This window comes from Zonotrichia leucophrys, chromosome 2 (assembly GCF_028769735.1).
Source record: "Zonotrichia leucophrys gambelii isolate GWCS_2022_RI chromosome 2, RI_Zleu_2.0, whole genome shotgun sequence".
Taxonomy (NCBI): Eukaryota; Metazoa; Chordata; class Aves; order Passeriformes; family Passerellidae; genus Zonotrichia; species Zonotrichia leucophrys.
Window position 1 is genome coordinate 149131054 of NC_088171.1, and position 27038 is coordinate 149158091.

Below are 27038 nucleotides of genomic sequence, written 5' to 3' on the forward strand. Positions count from 1 at the left end.
TAAGGCCTAAGTGCCATATCTTAATTTGCTTGCAAAATCAAACAACAGAGGAATCAGAAACTTTAATATTCTTTCAAAAGTTTCTGTTCCTATTCACCCCAACAAAAAGCCTTCCTCCACACATGAAATGTGCTACTTGGGGAATGCAACGTTTGTGGGCAATTATTTAGAAAAATGGCCTATTCTGGCATAGATCTTAAATCTGAATTTTCAAAGCAGATCTCTATTAGATCATTTCCAGCAAGGACAACTACCTGATCTTCCAAAGCAATAAAGTGGAGAAGGTGCTGTGGTTTTTAAAAATTTATTTAAGGAAAAAGAAGGAAATAGAGGATCACATCAAATGTTCCAAAATTGGTTCTAAAACCCTACAGGAGCCAGACATCACCACTCAATTTGGAAAATCAAAGAACCCACATCCACTCACACACATGGGCCATGCAAGGATGTAGAGAAGTCCCCTGGCACATGCTGTAGGATGAGAAAACATCAGGCTGTATATGAATAAAATATTTACAGCAGTGTAAGAGTTTTCTGGCACTGGTGGCCACAGTCTTTGCAAGGAGAAGATACAGAAATGATCCCAAAAGAAGTTGCTTCATACTCACAGGCTTCTTGTAAGAATTTTTCTCTAACACTGTCTGAAGTGCAGTTTTTACACGTTTTGATTGCAACAGCCATAGCTGGATTTTCCTGAAAAATATTATTGAGAAATAGCTGAAATACAAACCGCCAAAAACAGCCCACTAAAAGCTGGCCCTTAGAATTCTGGTAAAACTACTTTGGAAAAAATTACTATTAAATAAAATAACGTCAGCTGAGAAATTACATGTTGAAAGCTTCTGTGTTAAAATACCACTATAATCAAGACAACTTGCATACAACATTTACATCCAATGTGTCTTGAAAATATTTAATGTGTGTTAAACTGTTGAAAAATTATGACAAAAGATGGTAAGTTTAACTGAATAGTACTGTAAACTTTTTGTGCTATTGAGGAAGGTAAACTCTTGACAATATTTAGCAAAAATAGAGAAAAGAAAGAGATATGTGCCTAAAAACCACACTTGGCTTATACAAGCAAGCAACCCAGAAAGCCAAATTAAAGACTTTTTGTGGCTTTTTCACAGCAAAGACTGGCTGTAGATGTGAGCCCAGACTAAAAAGGAAAGTAAAACAAAGATTTTTACACATTATCTTCACAGTCAGTCAGACCAAGGCTTTAACACCAGGTTCAACAGAACCACATGTATTGAAAATCAAAATCCTATCTGAATATCCAAAAATGAGAAGTTATTGATGGCTTGAGAGCAGCTGAAGTGTTTTAAAACTAAGTTTCTACACTGGAATGGGCTTATTCAAGGAGCTGAATGTCCTCCTTCCAAGTGGGAAACTGGGAATTGTCCACTGTTTAATGAGCAGTTTACAAATGAACCTTTCCTCAAAATGCTACAGCACTGATGAATATCCTCATCCAATTTTTAAGGCCAGTAGGAAATGAAGATTCAGAATTATGTTCCATCTCTGCTCATGCTTGGTCTATTTTAAATCTGTTTACAGACAAAAATTACCAGAATTAGAATAGTATTTCTATTTTGCAGGATAAAGTATCTTATTTTCAAAGTTGTTCACAAAAGAGATCTTCAAGTTGACTTTGAAGGAAAATATTGATCTGATCCTTTTCCCACACATCAAATGCCCATAAAGTAACTGAAAAAGCTGATGGTAAATCATGATTTTATTATTCCCTTATGAAACCAGGATTGAACAATCAGCCTGGGGATGAGACCTCTGGATGCCTGCCAGACCCATCCCTCTCCTGTGTTAAACATCAAGGTATTGAAATATTCTTTAACCAACAGGGGCATCAAAGGGAAGAATCTGAGTGTCTGCAACCAGCAAAGAGATTTGGCAGAATAAATGTTGGAAAAGGTCTGATATTGGGGGTTTGTTGACCTTTTGGTTTTGGATAAGGAGGCAAACCAGTGAGAATGTATAAGACTGGACACATTTTCTGTACTGAGCAGGAAATGTTTTTTTAAATGACACTTTGGGATTAATTCCACAGTTAAGCAGCCTTTAAAGACAATCTGGGATTCCTGGGATTGTTACAGCTGAGCAATAGGATGCTATAAAGCCATTTTCCACTCAGTACCCTACACCTGAGGCTGGCTGTGACCCTTCAGGAATACCTGGGAGAGGTGGATGCTGAATCAGGACTTTACAGGTGCAATGAACAGGGATAAATGGAATTTTTGAGATTCAGCTTTGAGCTAGCAGAATAAAAGGCAAGGAATATCCTCTATATTTTTGCACTCAAGCTGAACATATAAAGGCTACACTACCATGTTATTAGAACTAATCTTACATTAATTTTAAGATTTCTTCCCAGAGTGTGAGTTACACTCTGTGACCAGAACATTAAAATTTAATGACATCACTGTTCTGTTTCACCTTCACATATCCCAGTGTCCTAAATGAAGTACATTCTTATTAAGAAAGTAAATCCACAGGTGGCTGTTTAAAAATCTCAACAAAGAATGCCTGAGTAAAATCCATTTTCCAATTCACAAAAAAGAATGGAGACAGTCAATATTTTCAAAACAACAGCCCATAAGAAAAGGGTCTTTAATTAGTTTTACAGAGCTCCAGACTTATCTACCATTCACCAAGCGAGTGAACCATTACTCCTTGGTACTCCTGTTAACTTGGACAGAATGAAATGAAAAATAAGAATCTCCCTCAATGCAAATTATAACAGATGTGCTTTCTAAATAAGGTATCAGACCAGACTTCAAACTTGCCTGAAACAGAACATTTATCCTTATTTACTTAAATATTGCATTGAAGATTATTTAACCCACTGAGTCCAGGACCCTAGCAGCTGTTTCTGAAGTTAGAACTAGATTATTGTCCACAAGAATTCTTGTATAATATATCAAAATTTCCAACAATTTAGTCTAATATGAAATATTTATTTTATTAGGTGGCTTTGTTGAAACTAACTATTTCTTGCAGCTTTCTCTTGCAATTTTACACAAATTTTTTGATCTATTGGAAATGAATTCTTAGTCTTTCTAGAAAAACTCATGAGCACCATCCTAAATTACACAAGTCCCTGGTTTCACTGAGGTGACTCTTGTGCTTTGGGATTTTGCTGGATCAGTGTTCAAGTATTTTGTATTTTATTTCAGGAAAACTTTAGGAACTTTATTAGGAACTTAAGAACTTTATTAGCCTTTGTTGTGAGACAGACAGTGAGATTGTCACTGGACCAAATTTTTATTTGTTCTGGAAGACTCAGACCAAGACCTCTATGGAATACTCTAATTTTTTTTTTAACCTAGCAGAGTTTGATTGTTAATTTTGCTTTGAGAAGTGAGGCTTACCGGGCTCATGTAAACTCCTTGGTGCACATCTCCAAACTGTCCTTCCCCAATGCAGCGCCCCAGCTCAATCCTCTCCCTTTGAATTTCATAATCTCTGGCTACAAGAATATAATGCACTTGAAATATTAAGTTGCTGCTGAAGGGCAAGGAAATAATCCACAAGACACAAAACTCAAAGTAAGTCACTCAAATGTCTCACATATGAAAAACTAAGATTAACATTTGCTGCACACCAACCTCTAGAGATGCTGCACACACACAGTGGAGACCTCTCAAACCTCTCAGTTTGAACCAAAGCAACAGGAAAAGAACTGTGAGATTGTTAATTTAATTACAATGCACTTATTTCAGTGCAATAAGTATAATTAAATCCTTTTAAATTACAGCTGGTGAAAGACAAAGCACACGAACAGTTTAAGGCAACACCAGTGATGTTAAACTCAGCACACATCCCTTTGGCTGTTTAAGAGGACTCCACCATGTGCTGGTTTAGATTTTGGAACCATCAAAAAAAGCCCAGAGAACTTTTAAAGAGGTAACTGCAAGAAAAAAATACAGGAACAAGAGGATGGCAAATAAAGACAAAATGAAAGAGCAGAATTTTGAGTGCACTACACCTCTGCCAGTGTAACTGAAGTAAAATTGAGATGTTTGGTGGCCTTATGCAATTTTGTTAATGTCACAGTTTAATAGGCTGAGAATAATACTGATAAAAATGGCTCAGCACTTCAGCAAAACATGTAATCAATTGCAATTGAATGATTTCATTTGCAATTTAATTTCTAGCAGATATGAAAAATCTTTCAGGAATAGCAGAAAAGCATGCACAGTATATGTTTTCACCTCCACTTGTATTATTCAGAGAAAAAATTATAACCAACCAGCTTATAACTTCATAACCTTGACTTTGACATCATTAACACTACAGAAGTAATGTCATGTAGAGCTGGCTAACAAGGTGATAAATGCCTTTTTCATCTCTTTTTTAAGTACTGCATTTTCCTCTTTAAAATCCCAAAGCTAACTGGTTTAACTATAAATAAATAATGTTTATTAAATGAAAGTGAATAGTAAGCTTTAAAATTCCACATCATTCCAAACTGCAAGCATACAGGGATGGGTAAAGGGTCTCCTGTTACCTTCATCTATTCCATAGCTTTCTGCAGTGCAATTAAGAGAAAAATCAAATGCTTACTTAGACAGAGCTTCTTAAAATCAAAACAGGACAAACATTTTTCAACATGAGAAAAAAAGAAGAAATATACTGATGCAATTTAAAGTTTACATTAGCAGAAGTCACAGGTCTATTTTTGTGATCTTTACTGACTCAGTCCTTTGGGAGCTGAACACTTGAGTCCCCTTCAATCCAGCAAAGCACTTAATGAATTTCCCTCCACAGCCCATCTCATGGGTTTTGCATTGAAGCCATCTTCAAGTGTTCAGCACAGCCAGGGCTGGGCCCACAAGTAATTACTGCCATGAGAATTTAAATAAAAAGGTTGAGGGGTGGGGAGGAATAAATTACACAAAGTTAATTTGTTAACAAAAATAAAGGATATCATTTATCAGTATGTTTTGAACCTGAAACTATGTTAAAACAATATGTAGTCACTTAACTGCAAGATATTAAAAATGCTCAGTTTATTTCTGGAAAACATATATTCTTGCTTTTCAAATACTGATGTTCAAATATATATATATATATATGTTTTGTAAAACATATATTCTTGCTTTTCAAAGGTTTTCCACAGCTGTGGAAACAATGCTGTGAACACTGAAGTGATCATGAAACATTCTGCCCCATGGAGAGCTCAGAAATCTGCACAAGTTCATGGTCCTTCAGCAGAATGTGGCCCCAGCTCAGCACCATCCTCCCCTCTCACACTGACCAAACCTGATGCTTTTGGCAGGATTCTGCACCAATGGATTGTCTGCTTCCAGAGAAATCCTTGGTGGCCCAAATGCAACTGGAATTTTCCAGATGCAGCTTTTAAAATCAGAATATTGGACTTTCATGTTTAATGACTTGGCCTTGACAGTTTAGGATTGTATCATAATTCAAACAGGCTGTAACACAAAATCCTTGTGGTGGCTGCAGCACCACTGTTTTTACTTCAACGATGAAGACTCAGCAGAACTTTGAATTTCTATTTTTGTTCTTGCAGTCTTTCATCTTTAACAAAATTGCATGTGGTAGAGTTGAGTGTTCCTTTCTCATGGAACTGGGAGCACCAGATCTGTCACAGAGCAAGGTGAGATACTGACAGACAGCAATCCACAGAGCTTGCCACACTGCTCTCATCACAGAGACCTTATCCAGTCTTTAAGTGTTATGTTCAGCATCACAATCAAAAAAAATTCTGCATTTTGAGACAAAAAAAGAACTTTACTGTGAAATCACAGATAGCAGGAAAGCAGAACATTTTCCTTGCACATTTATTAAATAAGGCTGATATTTTTAGTTCCTGCTAAACCAAAGAAACTTTTGGATAGGAAATTTCCCAAGGTAACCATGGCACTTACTTGAGGGCATTGTGTAAGTGTCTTCTTCATCTATAATCTCTGCATAGTCATCAGTCTCTGCAAAGGGAGGAATTGAAGAGTTTCGGGAAGAGCAGATGAAAACAATTCCAGAACAACAACTCCAATGTACCAAGGCTGGTCTGTCCCAAACCCCAAGCTCAGCATTGCTGGGTCACATTTAATACAGCATGACTAAAACTGGCTCATGCATAATTCATGATATGATAATGACCTCAGTGCCAACTGCCTTACATCACAGAGATGCACTCAACAAAGAAGAAAAGGAAGATTCGTTTGTGTTCAAAAAAGTTCAAGTTTTGTAACTGGGACCTATCTAAACTGTTGATTTAAAATCTTTTAAACAGCAAATTCCATTGCAGTAAAGAGAAAAAATTATGAATTAGTTAAATTGTTTTACCTTCAATAAACTGGCAATAACAGTTTGCTATTTTTTATGTCAAACAGGCAGAAGACACCAATGATGTTCCAGGGCAGCTTCCCCCTACTGTCAGTGTGGCCAGCTGAGTTATTTACCACAGAATCTTCTAGAGCACAAAGACCTTTTTAAGCCACACTCTCTTTCCCATTTTTCTTACAATTTTCCTTGTTAGTGGAAATTCACCACAAGTTTTGCTGTGAGGACTCAGGATTTCATGGACAGGTTTTGGTAACAACTTCCCAAAATTTTCAGAAGAATGACAGTGCACTTCTTCCTCTGTTTAAAATTACATCATCTGTTCTCAAAATGGTTTAAATGGTGTCAAGTCACATCAGAATGTCCTTCCCTTGCCCTAAAGAACTTCCAGTGTGTGGAGGTAATTTCCTAAAAGTCAGATCAACTCCTCCAGGGGTTTTAAAGCCAGTCCACAACAGAGGGTTCATTCTTTACTTCAAGGCTGTCAAATTCTACTCACCACTTTAAACACAAAGAGAGATTCTCAAAACTGAGTAATTTCCAAACCCATTGTGCAGTTTCTGTGGTTGATTTGAGGTGATCACACACTGGAAAGCCTCTGGAAATGATGATTTCCTCTCCCTTTTCCCCCATCTACCCTGGAGCACATGGATACATCCCTGCAGCTCCCTGGCCTCACTCCAGAGCCATGGCTTGGACTGGGACAGCCACAGTGAATGGGAAGAAGGATGGGATGGACCCTGAGCTGAACCCAGCCCTGAAACCAGAGCCAGGCTTATCAATATTTCACACACAGACAAGCAAGAGGCTCAGTTTTCAGGCAAACTGAATATTCAACAATTAGGAAAGTACAGGTTGCCTATAACCTTTGAAGTTCAACACACTTCAGGGAGTAAGTGTAATTTTATGATCCTAGTTTCTTACTATTGAAATATAATTAAAGCTGTTTTTTTCTTTTGAACTCCTGTAGGAATACACCAGGTAAAAGCAGAATTGAGAAATTCCATGTAATTTTAAATTTTGTTAGGCAATTTCTATTTGGGACATCGCAAAACACAGTCACCTAATGAAAATGCAATAAATTCTAAAGACAGTGCACAATTCTGAACAGGCAGGACACTCCAGAAGCACTTATCTCTTTCTTGGTATTTTATTTTCTTCCCTACATTACAAACTAATGTTTTTGTAAAAATAAGCCTTTGATTTTAAAAATAAGCTTAAAAAAAATCCCCAACGTGATGGAGACAAATCACTGCTTCCCTCCAATATTGTGATAGGATTTTGTTGAAGATATCAGAAAGTTCTTTATGTTAGAAAATTGACTGGATGAAAAATATTGTAAACACATCTAAGAAAAATTTTTGAAGCCTGGAAACCAAACTGGTGCCACTTTAAGGACCCCAAACACTTTTCACACTAGGTTACAGAATAGTGCTTTCAGAATGTGATCAATGGCAGGGCTTGTTCATCTCTCTATTTTAAATTCATGAGTTAATTCATACTAAAAGCATTCTCAGAGCAGCACAGAGCACTTTACATGCTTTTGATACATTGCCCAAAACCATCATGAAACCAGAAGTCTTCATAATCAATCCAAATAAATTAAATGTACACAATTAACTACACAAACATTTCTTGTTCCACATTTAACAATCTGGAGAGAAATATATAAAAAAATAATTCCTATGTATGTCTGGCATTGGTTTTGGGAATTAGAGAAAAATTCAGTCCAGGCTGTGCTCAAAGTGGTCTGGAACAAAGAGAATTGACCTCCTCAGAGGGGCTTGGGCCCAGCATTAATGACAGACTGAGAATGTCACCAAATTGCCAGAACTGTGCCTGCTAAGAGATTCCAGACCCTCCACTGAGCCTGAAGCAAGGCTGAGCTGGGCAGGGCTCTCCAGGCTGCTCCACAAAGGAGGATGTGTCACAGCACCCTCAAGAGCTGAACACATCCAGGGATTCCAGGTGTCCTTGGAAAGTCCAGAAAAACTCAGATTTAGTAAGGGGGCTCATCATGCTGCCCTCCTGCACTTTTTAAACCCAGCAGCATCACTTGTTATGATTCCTGGAGATGGGCAAAATGAACAAGTTGCTTTCAGGAAAAGGTAGTGGTGGTCACTCACATGAATGAGCCAATCTGAGCTTCACTAAATCTGAATTAATTTATTAAATGTAGGGAAAAACATCCCAGGGTATTAAATCCATAATAGCTAATCCATGACCTTAGGCACACATTTGAACTTCTCTTTTTCATAATTTATCCCATTTATCAGAGCTTGTAACTTATAAAAGAAGGCAAGTTTCAATAAAAAACTATGTAGGGGGTAGTATCTGAAATATAATTTTTAAATTTATGGCAGAAAAAAATATCCTTTTGATGTTTAAGAAAAGGAAGAAAATGGTGTGGTATTATCTTTAGCTTATATCTGAAGGGAAGGAGATGAAAAGTTAATAAACTCCCTTCATATTTTACTGAAAGGAAGGTCACAAGATGTGATCTCTACTTCCTCTTATCCCCCTCCTTTGCATATTGCTTTTATGCCCTTTGTGCCTCCTACTTAGAAGAATAAAGGTATACACACTACCAGTAGCAGCAGTTTGATTCTTTCCCAACATCAGATGGAAATCCTTTAGAAAAATAGCCAAAAATCTCTTAAAAAAATCAAACTCCCACTTCTTTTAAGAAGAAAAAAGACTTTAAAAGTCTGCAGAAGTGAAACATTTTGTAGTAAGTTTCAAAGTTTTTAAAAGAAAACCCCAAACATTAAAATCTGTCTTTAAAATTATTAGTTTGAATAGCTGAAACCTGGTTAATATTCATGTATTCAATCTACATTCATCTATCTTGTAGAGCTTCTTTTAATGCAAGGAGCACTTTGATGCCTTTAAAGCATTTCTCAGTAGACTCATTTCTCAGGTGTCACATCCACTGATCTCACCCACTGACCAGATTAATGATGGTGTAACCATTTCAATCAAACTGGACACTTGCAAACCTCTAAACCTTCTTTGCATCATGCCACAAGTCTCACTGCAAACACATGCACCACCACATCCCTGTGTGTTTGAAACAGAATTTTTCCTTTTCCAATTCCAGTTTAGCAGACAGCATTAGTTGCACAGCCTGTAAAGTACAATATTTATCAGCTAATACCCAAAGCAGACCACTTTTGAACACTGAAAGCTGGATAAAATGTATTACTGAAATGTGCATTAAGTGGTTTATGGAGATAAGAGTTGCATATTGCACGTTAGTAACACACAGACTAGAAAACATATTACCGTCCCCACTAATTTCATCTGCAGATCCAGGTGGCATGCAAGGAGAGAGAAAAAAGAGGGGGAGAGAGAGGGGACAGAGAAGGGGGAGGGGAAAATATACTATTAAATTCATGAGTAATCCAAAAGTATTCAGACTGTAGTTATCTTATATACCTGACTCAAGAGAAACCAGAAAAGCAGCAGAATTTAAGACTTCTCACCTAAAACCCAAGGGACAGAGATATGCTCTAAGAAGCTTTTATGATGAAACAGAGTTAATGACTTTCAAACACAAAGGTACACAAAAATTAAATTTGGAACTGGAACTAGTTCTTTTAATGCATTGTTAAAAATAGTCAATTTCTGGGTTTATTCAATACTTTAAGGCAGTTGTCCTACAGCCAGATGAGTCGGCTCAACTTGACTCTGCACTTACACTGAGGACTTTGAAAAGCAGAGTTGGTGCTGACCCTTCCAGAAGAAATGCACTCCTGAGCTATCACCAAGACATGAGAGAGAAATGGAACCATCTAAGTTTTAATGACACATAGCATTCATTACTTGTACAAGGCTGAAATTTAAATGAGTGGCAAAGAGAGCAACTCTACAGGGAAGATTTCAAACAAACACCAGATTCCACGTGTACTGCAGCAGCCCTACTGCACACCAAACCCCACAGCAGAAGCTAAGGCAAATATTTTACACAGTCTCTACAGATAATAGGAAATTCTTCTTACCCCTAATAAAGCCAAACTGGTCTAGATCAGTGCTGGACCAGTACGCAGCCAAAAGCATCGCTGTAGTCCGTGTTTAATTCAAAGTGATCTCAGCTGATGCTTATTGTTGCTATTCTGTTTCATCCATAAGCATGCTGTGTCAGGGGTCCAAGAATGAAGTCAAAATATATTTAGAAAAAAAAAAGATGGCAGTCAAGGACTGCATGACTGTATAAATAAAATAATTTAATATGTTTGTCATTGTAGCATACGATGTTCGAAAACACGTTCCCCATAAAAACGGGGACCAGCAAGCTGCACGAAAATCCAATTCAACAGCAGGAAAACATAACAAAATTATTCTTGGAACTCTGTTTACCTGAGGCTAAAGTAGTTTACAAACAGTAACTGAGTTAGTAAATTCAGCTTTTGGGTTAATAAGGCAGCCTAGACAAAGAGCAGAGCAGTACCCTTGGGTGGCGACTCATGGGCACAGAAGACGAAAGGCAGAAAGCGTCTAGCTTTCTTTACTTTATGCTGACAGTGATTGACTCCTTTACAAAGAGGCAAGAAAAGGAAAGAGAAAAAAAAAACAGAAACAAATTATTTGGAAATAAAAGAAAAGAGACTGAAGAGAACATCTACAACGAATGAACATAAAAGTAAAGGTTTACATTAAAATTCTGTATACCCAAATGAAAATACAAAAGTCTCTGAAACTCTAAAGCATTTTTGGTGTTTTCCTTCAAATTCCTTTCTACAGTAACTCATATTTCAGTTTTTAGAAGTAAGACTAGAACCCAGTAAAAAGTCAGACTATGCCAGCTATGTACACCACTCATTAACAACACAAAGAACATTTATCCCAGAAGTGCAACCTGCTTTTCCAAGTTTCTCATCTACGTTCTGTCAGACTTGTGTGACAGCTATATTCCAGCTAAAGTGGCAGTCACCAGACTTAAACATGTATGTACTGACTCTCTGAACCCTTAAAACAACATAGGAGTATTTCACATAGCAGGATTACACAGAACAAGGGAAAACATGGTTTCCCTCTCCTCTGAAATACAGCACTGACAGATTCTATGATTTCAAATCTGCCACCAGAGTCTTATTCTCAGTGCAGACCTGCCCTGCCAATGGCACCCCACTGCAGGGATGACAATGTTTTAGCGAAGTGCTCATTAGGACAAGGGAAATTCTGGAGTAGGAAAAAATACAAAGAAGCCACACAAGGTGAGAAAGAAGGACACAAGATGACACACAGCACCTGAGGTGATACCTGCTCCTTTTATTTCTCGTTACCTGCTTGCTCCTCTCTGCTTTCCCATTTTTCCTCTCCCCAAAGAAACAGGAGAAGTGGTTTAAAAAGCCAATTAAATAAAAAACCTGCATCTTGGGGCTGGTAGCTCTTCACAGCCAAAACTCAGGAGTGAGGTGCAGCCACCTGGAGTTACACAGGTTGGGGATGCAGGTATTAAAAGAGAAGCCCAGTCCCACAGCAGCAGCTACTGGACAGTGAACCAGTCAGTGGTGGGAGGAGTGCAAAAAGGGTAGAAAAGGAAAATTATATTTTAATAAAAGTCACTTCTACAATCAACAAAAACTACCATCACTAAATATGCTGGGTGACTGAGCAAACTAGAATCCCTAATCTAGTGGGAAAATGCACATATCAGAGAGAAAGACAGAACATTAATCAGATTCAATGCTAAAAACTAAAAGAGGTGCAAGGAGAGGGGAAAATTCTTGACTAAGTCAGTGTATCAGTATTTCCATGTGTCTTGGTTTAAGACAATTTAAAGGGGAACACTCTGAGTTCTCCTCCTTGATACTCCTAAGGGACTTCTCTTCCTAACATCACATGGCAGACAATTTTCAGCACTGTCATTCTAGCACAAACCTCAGGTAACACCCATAAAAAGCTTCAGACACACTAGGAAGGAAAAGGAAAAAATACTGCAGCAGGTTTAAGCAACCACTGAAGGGGTGTTGACATGAGAATGAGGGAACCCAACACTCTGTGCTGAAAGAGAAGAACAGGTATAGAGTCACTGCAGGCAATGCAAGCTCCAAAAGGGAAGAGATGCTTCAACTCCTGACCTGCCTGCTCAGGATACAGAGCTAAATTAAGCCTGAAGTGCTGAAATGCTGCTCAGCCTCACACTGATAGGTGGGAGGCACAAGCTGCTGAAACCTGAGCAAACCTATTTCAAATGAGGGCACATTGCAAAGGTAAAAGTGTTTTTAATTCATGTGCATGCCCTGATGCCCTGTGATGGTCCAATTCTGCCCTTGCATTTAAACTCTGCCTTTATGATTTGCTGTCAACAATTTGAGCTTGTTCAGCTGTTCTGCCACAATGAATGGAAGATGCTTTGCCTTAAACTTACCACATCTGCAGTCTAGCTACAAAAGGAAGTTGATTCTAATGAGTTGGTTTGAAATTTTTTAAAAAATAGAAGTTTTAACACTTTCTCAGGAGTCCACAGAATACCATAATGAAATGAATACAACTTAGAAGGATTTCCAGCATTCCACAGCAGCTTCCAGCCAGGTTATAACTGGTGCTCAAGAATGCTGCTGAAAACTGCACAGGACTTCTTAATTGATTTAGTTCCTCTATGCAGTATTCACTCAAATTATTGTGAAAAAAATTTAAAAGGCAAAAATAAGGAAAGAAATCAGTTGCTGTGCAATAACTATGTTAGAAAGAAAGAGGCCAGGCTTTTACTGCCCTTTTTTTACAGGGCAGTTACTACTGGAGCTCCTTGTTTGGGCAGAGAGCAAACACTGGAAGGCTGAACCTGAAAATATCCCATTCTATTTCATTATACATTCTTGAACCAGTCTGAGGAAAAACCCTGAAACAAAAACCTGTAGAAAGAATAAATCAATTGATTTTTGAGCTTTTGAACTCCAATGAGCACTATGGGGTTGGCACATCAAATATGTTTCTACATGAACAACAAACCCCCAACCTGCATGGAATATTTCTCCAGTCACACCACACTGGCACTATTTGCACAGCAGAAGTGTCTGCTCAAATTCAATGAGAGGCCCACAAAGGAGGAGCACAGGAGAATAAAAAACTTATTAAAACCTTAACCAGCACCACAGGCTGATGGAATCATTGCAGGAACTTCCTGGACACTGATATGGAAGAAATCTCTTCAGACTGTCACCACAATTCATTCTAGTACCTTTATGCATGAAAAGAAGCCTTTCAGTCAGTCAGGCTAAAATAGGAAAAGATAACAGCACCAGTCTATTCAACTGTGATGGGAATCTGAAATACTGTAATTCATTAGCATTGAGGGCATTTTCAACTGTATTATCTTATTAATCAGTGAAATAGCTGGATGAGTTAAGAGCAACTCCCTCCTCCATGAACCTGGAGATTAATGACTTGCTCAAGGTTTGTAAAATCAATCTGCAGTAAACTTTAAGCTTGAATGTCTCCCAGTGCTGTGACCATATGGCAGAGCTAAAGCTCTCACAAAGTCTTTATACTCCTCAAATTACTTAATAATTACTTGATTTGAATTTATAACTATGTCATTTATAGCAAGACTCTTAAGTCTTTCTTTTCAGAAGTGAGCTGTGCAGTGCAACAAAGCTGAGCTGTGACACAATCCTGAGTACTCAAGATACAATTTTTCATCTAAAAATTTAATTACACTTCTCAGCTTTGTCTCTTTGGAGTGTCTTGACAAAATGGATGTTAAAAAACTGCTAATAATTTTTCATACTCAAGCAAAGGCCACCTTTTCCCCACCAACTAACTCAAAAGGAGCTAAGAAATATAAGTCCTGCACAAGAAACCCTTTCAGACCTGGGCACAGGGCAAACCTTCACGTGGAGCACAAGAATTGTGTCACAGAGCCTGCTCTGTGCTCTGCAAGCAGAAGTGATTCAATAAAATCGAATTTGTTTTTCCATCCTGCTCACAGCTTTGCTGCTGATCAGCCTCAAGCCAGGGCACAGAGGTCCTTTCACAAGCCAGCATCTCCATTCAGAGCACTTTTAAGTGCTGCAACACTCACATCAGGTTAATAGATTCATTATTTTTTTCCCCCTCTCCTGTTTGTTGTGTTTTACCATTTGGCTTCTCCTCTATAGGAAACCTCCTGAAAGTCTCTTTTACTCACAAACTATACCATAGAGGTTTTGGGGTTTTTTTCATGACAAAATCTCCCTTAAATCAGGCTTACCTCCTTCAAAATAGAGGGTTTTTTAACACTCAAACTGAAATTTCAGTTGAATGCCATGACTACACTGGCAGCTCCCTCAAACAGGATCTGCTCCTAAGCATTAGTTCTCATTTCACTGCCAGATCAGGAGTTAATAATAGTGATTAAAATTTAACAATTTTATGTTACAAATTTGTGATTTTAAAGCAAAATCTGGAAAGTTGCTGAGAAGCTCCTCTTTCAGGGTCTTTCAGGATCCTAAAACCCTTCAGCTCCTATACAGATATTTGCTCCAAGAGATCAAATCCTCCATGAGGCATGCTACTGAATATGTCTAAACCATGGAATAGAGAGGCAATGGCAAAACCAGAATTATTAGCAATTTCATGATGAACTTAAAAACTGCACCCCTTTGAGTTTAAAATGCTGCCTGTGTTACTGACAGCAGCTGCACCAGCTGGGGAACAGGATAACAAACCAGTTTCTCTTTAATATATTTATTTCCCTCTTAAAGGTTTGTGTCCTGGGGTTTGCTACTCAGGTGCCCTGAACACTTTGCTTTATCAGCTGGAACAGGGACTGTATTTTCAGAGACCTTTTAATTACCTTCACCAAATAAGCTCATACTAAAGCTGCAAAACCAGCACCTGCTTTAAGCAAGACCAACCCTATGGGATATCCTAAAATCCCCTTCAGACACATCCCTTGTGCTGGCTACTGCAGGACAGCTCTCCTCTCCCTTCCTGTCATCTCACTCACAGCTCCCTCCCCACAAAAACATCATTGTACAACAGTACCTGAATATCCAAATGCCAGGATGGACTGCTTGGAGCCTTTAGCTTGAAAAAGACCCTTAAAATCATCGAATCCACCCATTAACCCAGCAGTGCCAAGAACTTGCCAAGACTTGTTCAATCCTCTGCCTGTTCAGTGAAACACATGGGCTTGAAATGTCATTTTCTGTGGCATTGCATGGAAAGCAGTATTTGAGCTAGGATTAAAAAAATTCATGAATTTTCCAGGGTAAAGGAGGCACAGTGATTACCCAAGGGATGCAAAAGCATATTTATTCTTCCTAGTCATATTTACATAAGCAAGGGGCAGAAGAAACCAAAGAACTCAGTGTCAGGAGGAATTTATGTAGAAAGGGAGCAAGCAGCTACTGCTGAACTGATTTCATTTTATGAAAAACTTGTTGTAATACAGAATGGACCAGATAAGTTATTATTTTTGGAAATATGTGTATCTGGAAATACAAGATCACCATACCAAGGCTAATGTTTGCTATGTAAAAACAAAGCACTGGCCAAAGTAAGTTCCTTTAGACTAGAGCAGAGCATTTTAATAAGGTGTCTCCAAGCCAAACAGTGGAAATACAGTCAATAAAATTAGAGTTAACTGGTGTGCTGCTTCTTACACATTTGATATATTATTTGCACAGAGCAAATAGTTTAGCCTTACCATTTCCTGAGTGAACACCCTTGGCTAAGGACAAAGAACTCTTTTTTTAATGCAGAAGCAGAGGGAGAAGGAGGTAAAAGCTGCAATTCCCTATAAGCTAAAACACTCATTGTTTCTGGTGAATCACAGCGACTCCAGCCAAAACATCAGATGATTATCAAAGAAATCTAAAATCCAACTGATTTGGTTTAGCTTATTTACAGTAATTTATAATCTTACACACACACCAATGTGTTGAGGCATAAAATCACTACACTTTTTAAAAGGAGGGGAATCTGGCAGGCATCTTGGTTACACACAGTGTCTACTGCAAGGAACAGAGAATTTGAGGAATCAAGGTAGACAACACCAGAAGAAAGAGAAGCAGCAATAGACAAGAAGTTTGTGGTGAAACCTGGCTCAGTGACTCACAGATGCAGCAATTTGCCGCTTTGGATTCCTGAAACCAACTTCATCCCTCACTAGTTTGAAAGGACCTTTATTTACAGGAGGAAAAATAATCAAGAGGATTTACAAACCTTCTATTTTTGTGTGCTTTGGAGTATTGCAGCACTTGGAAAAGACCAAGTTTTCACTTCACTAGACAAGAAATATTCCAAAGTATGTTAGTAAGTACTTAAAAAAGACAAGGTGTCTTTCATTAACAGGTTCCTTTTTAAACTTGCAAAGCTTCAGACAAATACCTGAATAAATCATGTTTCACACTGGGTTTGGATATTGCTGGTTTATCCCAGTTGTGGTGGGGCACTCACTGTGAAACTTCCCTTTTGAGCTAAGTGTGTTAATACTACAAATGTATATGACTTTGAAATTTTTTTGCTGAATCTCTGTTTTACATTTTTGCTATTTATCTTTAGCATTGGGAGAGGTCTAAACAAAGGGGAGCGGTGTCAGTGAAATCAAACATCAGAGTTAATTCATTATCTAAATCATCAAAGGTGTGGAGCAATTACAGATGTCATTGAGCTACAAAAAAAGGCAGGTTTCTTATCTGAAACCTGGCTCTGAGCCCCTGCAGTGTCAGCAGAGAAAAGCTCCTGTTCTGCAGCCCAGAGCAGCCCCTCTGCTGCCCTGGCTGCCCTGGGCTGGGCTGGTGCCTCCCCTTCCCACTGATGGATGGGTTCCATCTGACAGCAGCAGTGACACTTCTCCACATCCACACCAAGCATCACTTCATTTACAGCACCCTGATTCCTTGGGGGATTCAAGAGATTCTTACAGAAAGCAGCTCCTGAGAATAACCCCTGTCATGTGGGTTCATCTCAGCAATCTGCCTCCACTTTAAATTTAATATGATGGCACACTCAGTGCATTTTAACTAACTTTGGGGGGAAAAACACAACAACAACAACAAAGTATTCATGTGCTCTGTGCCATTATGTTACAAGAAGAACAAACCTTTGAGATTTAATATTAAATGCATTGGCTCAAACCATTCCAGCATTTCCAGTGGTTTAAAATGGTATAAAAACCATTAACATGGTATAAAAACAAGCATCAAGCACAATAATTTTATTGTGGAAAGATATAAAACATTCCTACAATACAAGAATAATACCTAATTGGTGTTTTTGGTATTGGCAAGAATGAGGATGATATTTCTGGTTTAATTTGACTGCACTGCTCACAGGAGCCACTCTGCAGTGCCCCTGACACTCACCTGAACAAGCAGCTCACCCCCAGCAGTGCTCTCATTTCCCCCTCATCCACTTTCACGTGAAACCCTCAATGCCAGAGCTGGGGGTAGTACAACTCACTTCCTACACTAATTTCAAAATGCTACTTTAAAAAGAAGTGTTTGTGCTCTGAAACACCTAAGAACTTCAGAAGACACTTAAATTTGCAAAGGCAGAGTGACAGCAAGAAAGGTTCATGAAGTCAGCATTTATTATTGTTTTCATTATTAAAAGTATTACTGGCATGCTCAGAAAATCTGAAGGAGTGAACATCCGAGGCTGCAGACAGCCTTTTTTGTCCTGAAGATTGGCCTTTTTGAGGGTGAGTGGAATAATTACAAAAGCACAGAGCTAATCACTTCAGAAATTCTAACTTTTTTTAACAGCTAAAATGAGCCATACAGGTAAGAATCCAAAGAGAACATGCTGACCATGCTTCATGCCTATTCACCTGATCTAGCATGCTTGCTTGCCAGGCACTGGAGGAAGAAGAGCTGCTATTTGACTCTGAGAGCTGAAGCTCTATTACCCCACTGCAGCTTTTTCCTCATTTTAACTCACATCCTCTCCCCTGTATTCCTGCAGTGTCTATTTGGGTTTCCTGCGCCAAGCAGTGAATCTCAAATATCTTTTAGAAGTGGGTAAGGGTGGGGAAATGAATCTGAGAAGTAGGAAATTAATTAATTGTCTATGTAGCTTTCCTCCTTATTGTATGAAATATGTTGGGGGTTTGAGTATTTGTCACTAAGAGCTCACATAAATAAATGTAAAAGTGGGGCTGAAGCCTCCCTCTAAGGGAAGGGAAATCCACTGAGTCACAGTATTGGCTCTTCAAGTTTGTGACCAAATACCAGAAACCTATTAAAACATAATATAATCATAATATAAATCTTAATCATATAGATCATACTATAAATAATTTTTGCATTAAAATTCCCTTTATAAACATTATGCATACTGATTTAGAAATACATTTTCTACTAAGACACTACTAAGACTCAATCCTTCAAAATTATTTAAGATTCTGTAACAGGAACATATTCTCTCCGAAGCATAAAACCTCCATGTTAACTTAGAGAATTCTTAGAAACCTATAAAGAACAGAAACAACATGTATTACCTCATATACCCATCCTTCAATTAACTTGTCATTTTCAATAGCAAAAATTAAATGCTTTTATCTAAACAGCTACAGAAAAACAGCTATTAGGTTTCTCCTTTCTGTAAAGCAATGATTAATATTTAATTGCCTGTTTTCCCTTTTCAAAGCTGCTCCCTCACAATTAGCACATACTCAGGTAATTTCAGTTCTAGCCAAGACATTCTACTTCATCCCAAAGTTAAGTGGAAATTCTGACAAGCTTTGCAGTAACTGCACAGATGTGGCTGTTGCATAAAAGTTTCTCTTTAGAGCAGAGCTCCAGTCTGGGGCAGTCAGCAGCCCTGGAAAAGCTTCCTGCACCTCTGCCAGCCCCAGAAATAAACTCAGCTGCTGGCTTTGGATGAGCCTTACCTGACACAGAGACCGTGTGAGACCTCACTCCTTGCTTCTCATTGTTGGCCAGCCTGGAAAACAGAAGTTGGAAGTGCTGAATGCTGGACATTCTCCACAAGCACGGGGAGCTCTCCCAACAGGCACCTACTGTGATGAGCAGGGCTGAGCCACCTCCCCAGGCACAGCACGGGCAGGGAGCAGGCACGGAGGAATCTACCACTGCATCCTGCCTGGGGGAGTGAGAGTGGCTTTTAATCAGCACAAGCAGCCACAGAAACCTGGGCAGTTGGAAGGAAACCACAAAAGCCAAACTGTGCACACTTTTAAGATGTGTGTAACCTGACTGTGCTCATACTTTCTGTGTGATCTGTGGGAAATGGAGTATGAATTGAGTTTCTGTCTGTAAAAAGACTTATCTTGTACTATTTGGAATTCATTTACATGTCAAACATAGAAAACCAATCACATTTAAATGTAGTTATTTATAAATAAACAGTACAAACTATTTAGCATCACTCCTATAATTAAATTTACTGAACCCCAGTCAAGTCTTTTCCAAAACATCCTGCTTTTGTTATTGTCAAATATGGGATACATTAGGCACTTTTTTTCTTTGATTTTCTTTCTGGTATCTTTGTAGTTTAATATTACTGCGAGCTTTTTATGCCCTACCTGCTATTTGTCCTGGAATCCAAAAGCAACAATAAAAATTATTGTTATAAAGAAGTTCTGAAAGCATCACTATTTTTCAAAACTCTTTTTTTAATATATGAGAAAAGAAAGCACAAAACTTACTTTGGTATGGATGGTAAAGCTCTTTCACCTTCTGTGTAAACAAGAAGAAAACAGGATTAAAGCTTTTGCACGTTTTCAAATGACCTCTCTCAAAGTGAAATATATACATGCCTGAAACAATAATCATCACAATCTCTGAGGGAAACTGAGAGAGCTCAAAGAATGTTCTATACATGTATAAACAGCAGCATTATCAACAACTCCTTCTACCCACTCACACAGACCTTTAGGCAAACTCTCATCTGAGGAAACAACGTACACAGAATATAAAAGCTGGTTTTATTCTTAACAAATAACTCCAATAAATCACTTGCAGAAGGTGTGACACTATCTCATCTCTCTGGTAAGAAATGCTTTTCTTTTATCTCCAAGATGTCCTAAGTTCTAACATATAAATAAAACAATTCAATCCAACTTGGATTTCCAAGTAAGACAACTGAAATAAATCATTAAAGCACATATTATCATATTGATTTCACACTGGCTTGAGACTCTACAATAATAATGTTTTGTGTCAGAGAGTAAGTCAGCTTTTTGTACACTACATTCAAATCCTTGCCAGTCTTTCTTTGAAAATGGTAATGTGTGTGAGACCTTGGATGTACCTATTCAAAGGGTTTTTTTCCTACTGGATTTGATGAAACCCTTGGCATTCCTGTGGGGAAGTTACTAATCCTTCAGCAAAACACCTTTTCAGCAGATTGGAGTATGCAGGGAAGGAGAGAAGATGGGTAATAAAGTGTGTTTCACTCTCTAAATCAATGTAGCTCTGATAAAGTGACCTGAGAGAACAGCCACACTTGCAGAAAATGGTGACATACAATGTTCAACAAAATAATGCAAATTCTTATTTCTTTTTCACCCATGCTAAAATTTCCAGGACTTACAGGTGTAAACAACAGTCTCACCTTTGTGTATTAAGGGATTGAGCAGAGAAATGCCCAAAAGCTACACTCAACATGGCAAAATACTATTTTTGTTCATTTTTTCTGCTGTCTACAGGTAGAAAAGCAACACTTGGCTCAGCAACATCAGTCCATTCTGATCTGTCTGATGGAGGGTGTTAAAAAGGAGATGCAGAAAAGAAGGGAAACCAGAAGCTGCAATTTCAAAGCTCTGGAGCAGCTCAGCAAAGTGACAAGAACAAGCACCTGGAACTGGGGGGCAGAGGGAGGACAGTAAGATTATATGAGCAGGTGGGAGATAAAGGTACTGTGATATGTTTGGGTAAGTGATACCTTTTGGGAAGGAGACAAAAGGCACAGATCCTCAGAGATAATGTGGAGTAACAAATATGAGAGCAATGGTGTGGAGGTGCAGCCTGGCAGTAAAAGATTGGGGAACAGGTACCCAAAAAAGAGACTGTAATGGGCACAAGAGGTAAAACCTGGATGAAACTGGGCAGAAGACACCAAGCTGGAAGGAAAAGGCACAGGAGTTCTGCCCACTGCTATGCAAGCCTCCCCAGGGCTGTAAAGAACACTCAAAAGAACTTTAATTTTTACATGACACCTACAGCTGTCAGCATTAGTTGTGAAATCATCCTGGGTTCTGCTTTACACCAATTTATGCTGCTCGTTGTTCCAATGCTGCTCTTAGACTTGGCAATTGATGTAAGGCTTAGATGGTGCTGATTAATCACACATGTTACTGGTGGAACACAAAGTCTTCCTCTGCTTTAAAAGAACTTCACTGAATTGCAGTTACCTTATTATTCTGTGTTTTAAAATCAAGGTAATGGATGCACAATTAATAAGCAGCTACTCAAAATAATTTTCCTTGCTCTTTAATATGTAGCTCTATTTCATGTTAACTGCATCCTATTCAAACTGCATTCTAAAGATGGAATTTTAATTTCCCCTAAGGCTTCTTTTTGGTAGAGTATCATATTTGGGGACTTCAGAAAGATCAGTGAATGATTTCATTAGACTGGATAGGAATGATTCCATAACACTTGCAGGGCCACAATGCTTCATATGTTCAAGATGCTGAGATCAGATCAGATCTGACTTTTTCCCTCCTCCAACCTCCCAAGAAAGTGAGAAATACCACAGGTGGCAACTGCTAGTGTGTGCTGAAGTCAAACACTACCTATCAAAGAGGATCTAAAGGAGATAAAGAGAGAATCTGACTTTCCACTGTGGTATTAAATTTCCTTAAAGAAGAGAATCTCATTCTGTTACCACAAAGCTCCACTCCACTTTCTGAACAGTTTCCTAACAGTGCAAAGGTCATAATAAAATGTAATAAATCATAACAAAACAAAATCTTGATTCCATTGTAATAGCAAATCTTTTCTCAGCCTTTTGTGAGATAAGGAGAATGTGAATAGAAGTGGTCTTACACAGTGAGTAGCAGTATGATGTAGTCAATGAGTTTGAAAAACAAGAAAAGAAGTGAAGGAAATGTGAAAGAATTGAAGGGAAAGTGAAGAAAAGGTGAGAATTGAAGCAGTCTGGAAAACTGTGAGGAAAAGTTGGGGATAGACAGAGAAAAGCAGAGACTCTGACCCAAGTGAAAGGAGAATTTACTTCCAGATCCACTGGGAAATCAAGCAGCACACATGGGACCACCATACCCAGAACTATTCCATCTGATCATCCCCCTTTTCACTGAATGTGCTGAATTCCACAGGACATAAGTGGCTTTGTGCTCATTTGCATCAGAGCCAGAGATCTGGACCCTGTGGAGCTGGGAGATGTGGACAAGGCAGGCTCAGCCCTGGGGAGAAGGAAGGAGCACCCACAACTGCCTGGAAGCCACAGCCTGGTGCCTGCAGGGACTGGCTACAGGGACAACACACCCCATTTGTGAGTGCTGGAGATGTGTCAAGTGCAGGGCTGTAAATGGACAGGGGAAGCTGGAAAATACTTTAAAAAAAACCACACAAAGGTATCAAAAAACCCTCATACACTCTTAAGTATTAAGAGGTGCCCAGGGGTTGTAGCACTAGGGGGTTGGAACAGATGATTTTTAAAGGTATCAGCAAACCTGAGCTATTCTGTGACTCTTCCATGATTCTATGTCTCCTCCATCACCGGATATAATTAAAGAAAAAACTAATCAGCATGGAACTCCTGATCCTGCAGACGCCCACAGGCTCTGGATACAAACTGCTCACTTCAGGCACTGGTGCTCATCCTTTTACAGTTTATATCCCAAATAAAATACCAAATATTCATTAGTACCCCTGCAGGTCTGAAGTCAAAATTTCTTACTAACAGCATCCCAGTTTAAGCATATGTTGTTTTTCACAAGTAGAAACCCACAACATTTTTGCCCAATTCTATATTTTTTTAAAGAAATGGGAGATGCATGGATCTGCTGGGCTTTCCACAGGGTTATCCAGGTCTGAGCAGAGCTCCATGCTGGACACAGCAGAACCCAGGCAGCTCCAGGGCTCCCAGCCTGGGGGAATGGAAATTGTCCTCACCTGACTGAAACTATTGTGAAAGCAAAATCAGTGAGGGGCCAAACTACAGAGGTAACAGTATCCTAAAAATGGGAACATATTATCAATCTGTTAAAATGAAATTCCTGCCCAGGGTAAATCTGGGTGAAAACAAAAAGCATTGAAGTGGAGAACTTCACCAGCTATTTAGATCTGGTATTTTTGAACACTTCCCTGGGCAGCTTATTCCAATGCCTAACCACCCTTTTGGGGAAGAAATTTTCCCAACATCCAATTTAAATCTTCTCTGGAGCAACCTGGGACTGTTTGCTCATGTCTGTAATTTGTTACCTGGAAGAAGAGACCAACCCTCATCCAGCCACAACTTCCTTTCAAGTGGTTGCAGAGAGTGATAAACACCCCACAACCTAAAAGCTGATAATCAGTTCAAGAGTTTATGAATTCTTTAATTTGTGTTCTTGGCCTCTCAGAGGTGTAAGTGTGATAATGGAAATACACATATTAAGTGTAACATTTCCACATGGGTCTAAAGGGACCTGAACATCCAAATATTTACGAAAAATAGAACAAACTGAATGGAAAAATGCCAAATACTGTCCAGGTCTTAAACACTATCAAGTGCTCTCCCCAAATTAAGAAGAACTGGATATCATTAATGGATAGCACGACAGATATCCCAAAACCAGACTCTGTTAGTAATCAAGAAAGACAATTTATGAGGACACTTGCAATAAATGTAAATTTACAACAAAAAGGGGATGGGAAAGCTCAAAAGGAGGATCAAACACATCTGGGGGGATCAAGAGTCGCCCCATGATTTTTTTCTGATGTGTTCTACACATTCAAAGCTCACTGTGGAGGGACCTGGGAATGCAGATCATGATGGGGACTGTTCTCTTATGAAATGTTTAATGAATATGCTGGGTATTGCTATGAACTTCAAAAAAAAAAAAAAAAGAAACCTCAGACAAAAGAAACCCAGAATTTATTTTTAAAGGGGTTTTCTTCATGTATGCATAAAGTGTTCCCACAGTGCTACCTGATGTTCCTGTTCAATCACTGCTCATTTGCTCCACGTTAAAATGTGTTATAAGAATAGCCCACAAATAAACCTGCATTCACACCTACCAAAAACCTCAGTTAAAACCTCAGTTTTCTGTGCAGGGCACAGAAAAATCAGAGATACTGCCCCTCAGAGAGCTCAGTCAGCCTACAAGATGTAGCAGATGCTGCTAAGAAAGTCAGGTAGGAGCAGGACAGGAATTAGAAAGAAAAACTGCAAATAGAACAGGTCAGTTTTGATGGGGCACCACCACCAGTGTGGGAGTGGCAAGAACTGGACAAAGTCCATGTGTGCCCCTAAAGGAAAAGCAGAGACAGAGTCAGAGCCATCCATTAATTCAGGGAAGAGGTCATGTATAGACATGAACAGTTTTTAAAGATCAACTGTGGCTACAATAGGTCTACACTGGTATTAGAAGGAAAGTTTTGGCAGTCAATAATAAGGATTGTGGCAGACCCCAAACCATGATTTCTCAGAAAAGAAGAGGCACAAAAGACCTCCACTCATGGGCACACACTGGTCTAGAGACATGGAAATCTTGGATTGTGATGCCTCTTTTATTTTTAGAAAATAAACTGTTATTATCTCTGATGCTAGCTTATCCTTTTGGTGTCTGATTTTGGGGCCAATGATTCATCATCATGAAGTTGTGCACCAGGGTGGCTTGAAGAGCTGAGTTTGTGTTGAGGGAAGATTTTAATTTGGGTGAAGATAAGACTGCACAACTCACACAGCTTCTAACAAAACTGCTTGTGTTGGAGCTAAATGTCACTCACACACACTATGGGTCAGAAATAACAAAAAACATGCAAATTCAAGAATAATTTGAACCATTACCATGTGCTGTCAAAACACCTAAGACCCTAAGACCACATTTCTTTATTAGTGAATGCTCAAGTTTAAGTTTGGGGATTTTTTGAGCCACACACAGGGAGGATGTTATAGACGGAGCTGAATTATGTTAACAACATCACCCCAGGGAAAACCTGTGGCAGAAAAAAGCAAGAATGTGGCTAAAAGAGACTCAGTTTCACATCAGAGAGATGCTGGGATGGTTTGTGTACTTTCCTGTACTACAAACACGGAAGAAGGAAATAATTTATTGCTTTAGAAAGCAGCAAAGTTGGATGAATCCCATGGGTAAAGATGAGAACAACATGAAAGAAGAAAATTTCATTCTTAAGCAGCTTTGCTTGCATGATTTTCAATAATTAAAGCTGTCTGAAACTGGAAAAATTCTAATGAAATGTAATCAAATTCTTTCTAAAACAAGGGATACCTGCTCTCACTTCTTGAGAGATGCTACAAAAACAACTGACAGCCACTATAAAATGTATTTCTGCTTTAGTTCTATTTTAGGAGAGAAACTCATGAGACTTCTCAAGGTTTTTATTTTTTAAATGGAGATATGTGAGTATCTAGGAAAAAGGCAGAAACTAAAAACTTTCCACTTATACAAATGCATTTTAACCAACCTCACTAAATTTCCCCTTGTATATTGGGAATCACGTTATAAGATAACACACCCTTGTTAGGAGTGCCTTTAATAATTACAATTAATTCTGCCAGTTAAGTTGGAATTAGTGCAAAGCAGTGATTGCTGAATCAGCCTAAATCCTCAGCAATTTTTGATGCAGTGATAATTTACTACCAGCGTTTCTCACGGCCCCTCCCTGCAGGAAAAGAGCCTCCAAGTGAGGGTTTTTCTGCCACCTCTGTCTTGCATTCAAAGCAGGATGAGCTGGGAGCAGCTCTGGGGGTGTCCTTACCTTTCTGAGGCCTGATGATGAAGGACTGCGTGGCCCCGTTGACCAGGCGGCAGTAGCCGTCGATCAGGTCTGCCATGTTCTCTGCAATGGTTAAGGATGGTGCTGTCACTGTCAGAGGCTACAGAAGGGAAAAAAACAAGGCACCAACAAAGAGGAATTATTGCAGTTGAAGCCACTGAGTGGAACAGCTGTGTCATTGCATCAGAACTTAACACACGCCTGCAAAGCGTAAACAGAACAATGTGGGTGAGCAGGGAGAGTCCTGCCTGAGCTTTTGGGCAGCGAATTTCAAACAGGAGGTTCAGAAAGCACAGCTGGTAAAACCCTCCACCTAATGTAGTGTTATTTGGGCTTCTGAAGTGTAAACAACTGGTGAATACAACTGCTATGACTTCCAGAGTTATAATTAAGACAATTCTGAAGAAGTTGGTTATTCCTTAAAGCTCTCACAGGTGGAATCTTTTTCCCCACTCTCTGCAGTATTTGTTCTTTGCCTAAAAAACAGCCCTTTCAATTTCAATAAAGATTATAAGAAAATAAAATATGTACAGTGGAAAAAGAGATGAGAGACATAGAGGCAAGCTATAAAGTTCAATGCCACCAACATTCATCATTCTGTGCACAGACCTGCCACCCTCCCTCAGTCCTGCTCTTCCACTGTTTTCTGGTGCAATGGACCAAGGAAATTATTTGATTTCACTTCCAGCACTGATTCCATGTAATACAAGGGAACAAATTTTCCTTCTTTCATATTTCCTCCTTACATAAATGTGGAATTGCTGTTTCCTCTCCAGGATGCAATACACATGCACAAGCTGCTAATAAATTGCATTTAAGAGCTCCTGTTTTTATATTAAGCTTCTTCTA

At 38.9% G+C, this 27038-nt stretch overlaps 1 protein-coding gene across 8 annotated transcripts in view; it reads right to left on the reverse strand.

Annotated features, from left to right (window-relative positions):
* The window catches only part of PTK2 (protein tyrosine kinase 2), a 187029-nt gene that overhangs the window by 34862 nt on the left and 125129 nt on the right, over positions 1-27038 (reverse strand). For 3 of the 8 annotated variants that reach the window (XM_064706739.1, XM_064706740.1, XM_064706732.1), the window contains 9 exons: positions 26172-26289; positions 19928-19958; positions 19151-19203; positions 10778-10861; positions 9613-9630; positions 5913-5969; positions 4529-4549; positions 3390-3487; positions 609-693 (listed from right to left, as the gene is read on the reverse strand). In XM_064706739.1, coding sequence (XP_064562809.1) covers positions 609-693; positions 3390-3487; positions 4529-4549; positions 5913-5969; positions 9613-9630; positions 10778-10861; positions 19151-19203; positions 19928-19958; positions 26172-26289 — 565 coding nt within the window. The remainder of the gene's footprint in view (positions 1-608; positions 694-3389; positions 3488-4528; positions 4550-5912; positions 5970-9612; positions 9631-10777; positions 10862-19150; positions 19204-19927; positions 19959-26171; positions 26290-27038) is intronic. The other 5 variants (XM_064706733.1, XM_064706734.1, XM_064706735.1 and 2 more) reach the window with 5 other exon arrangements.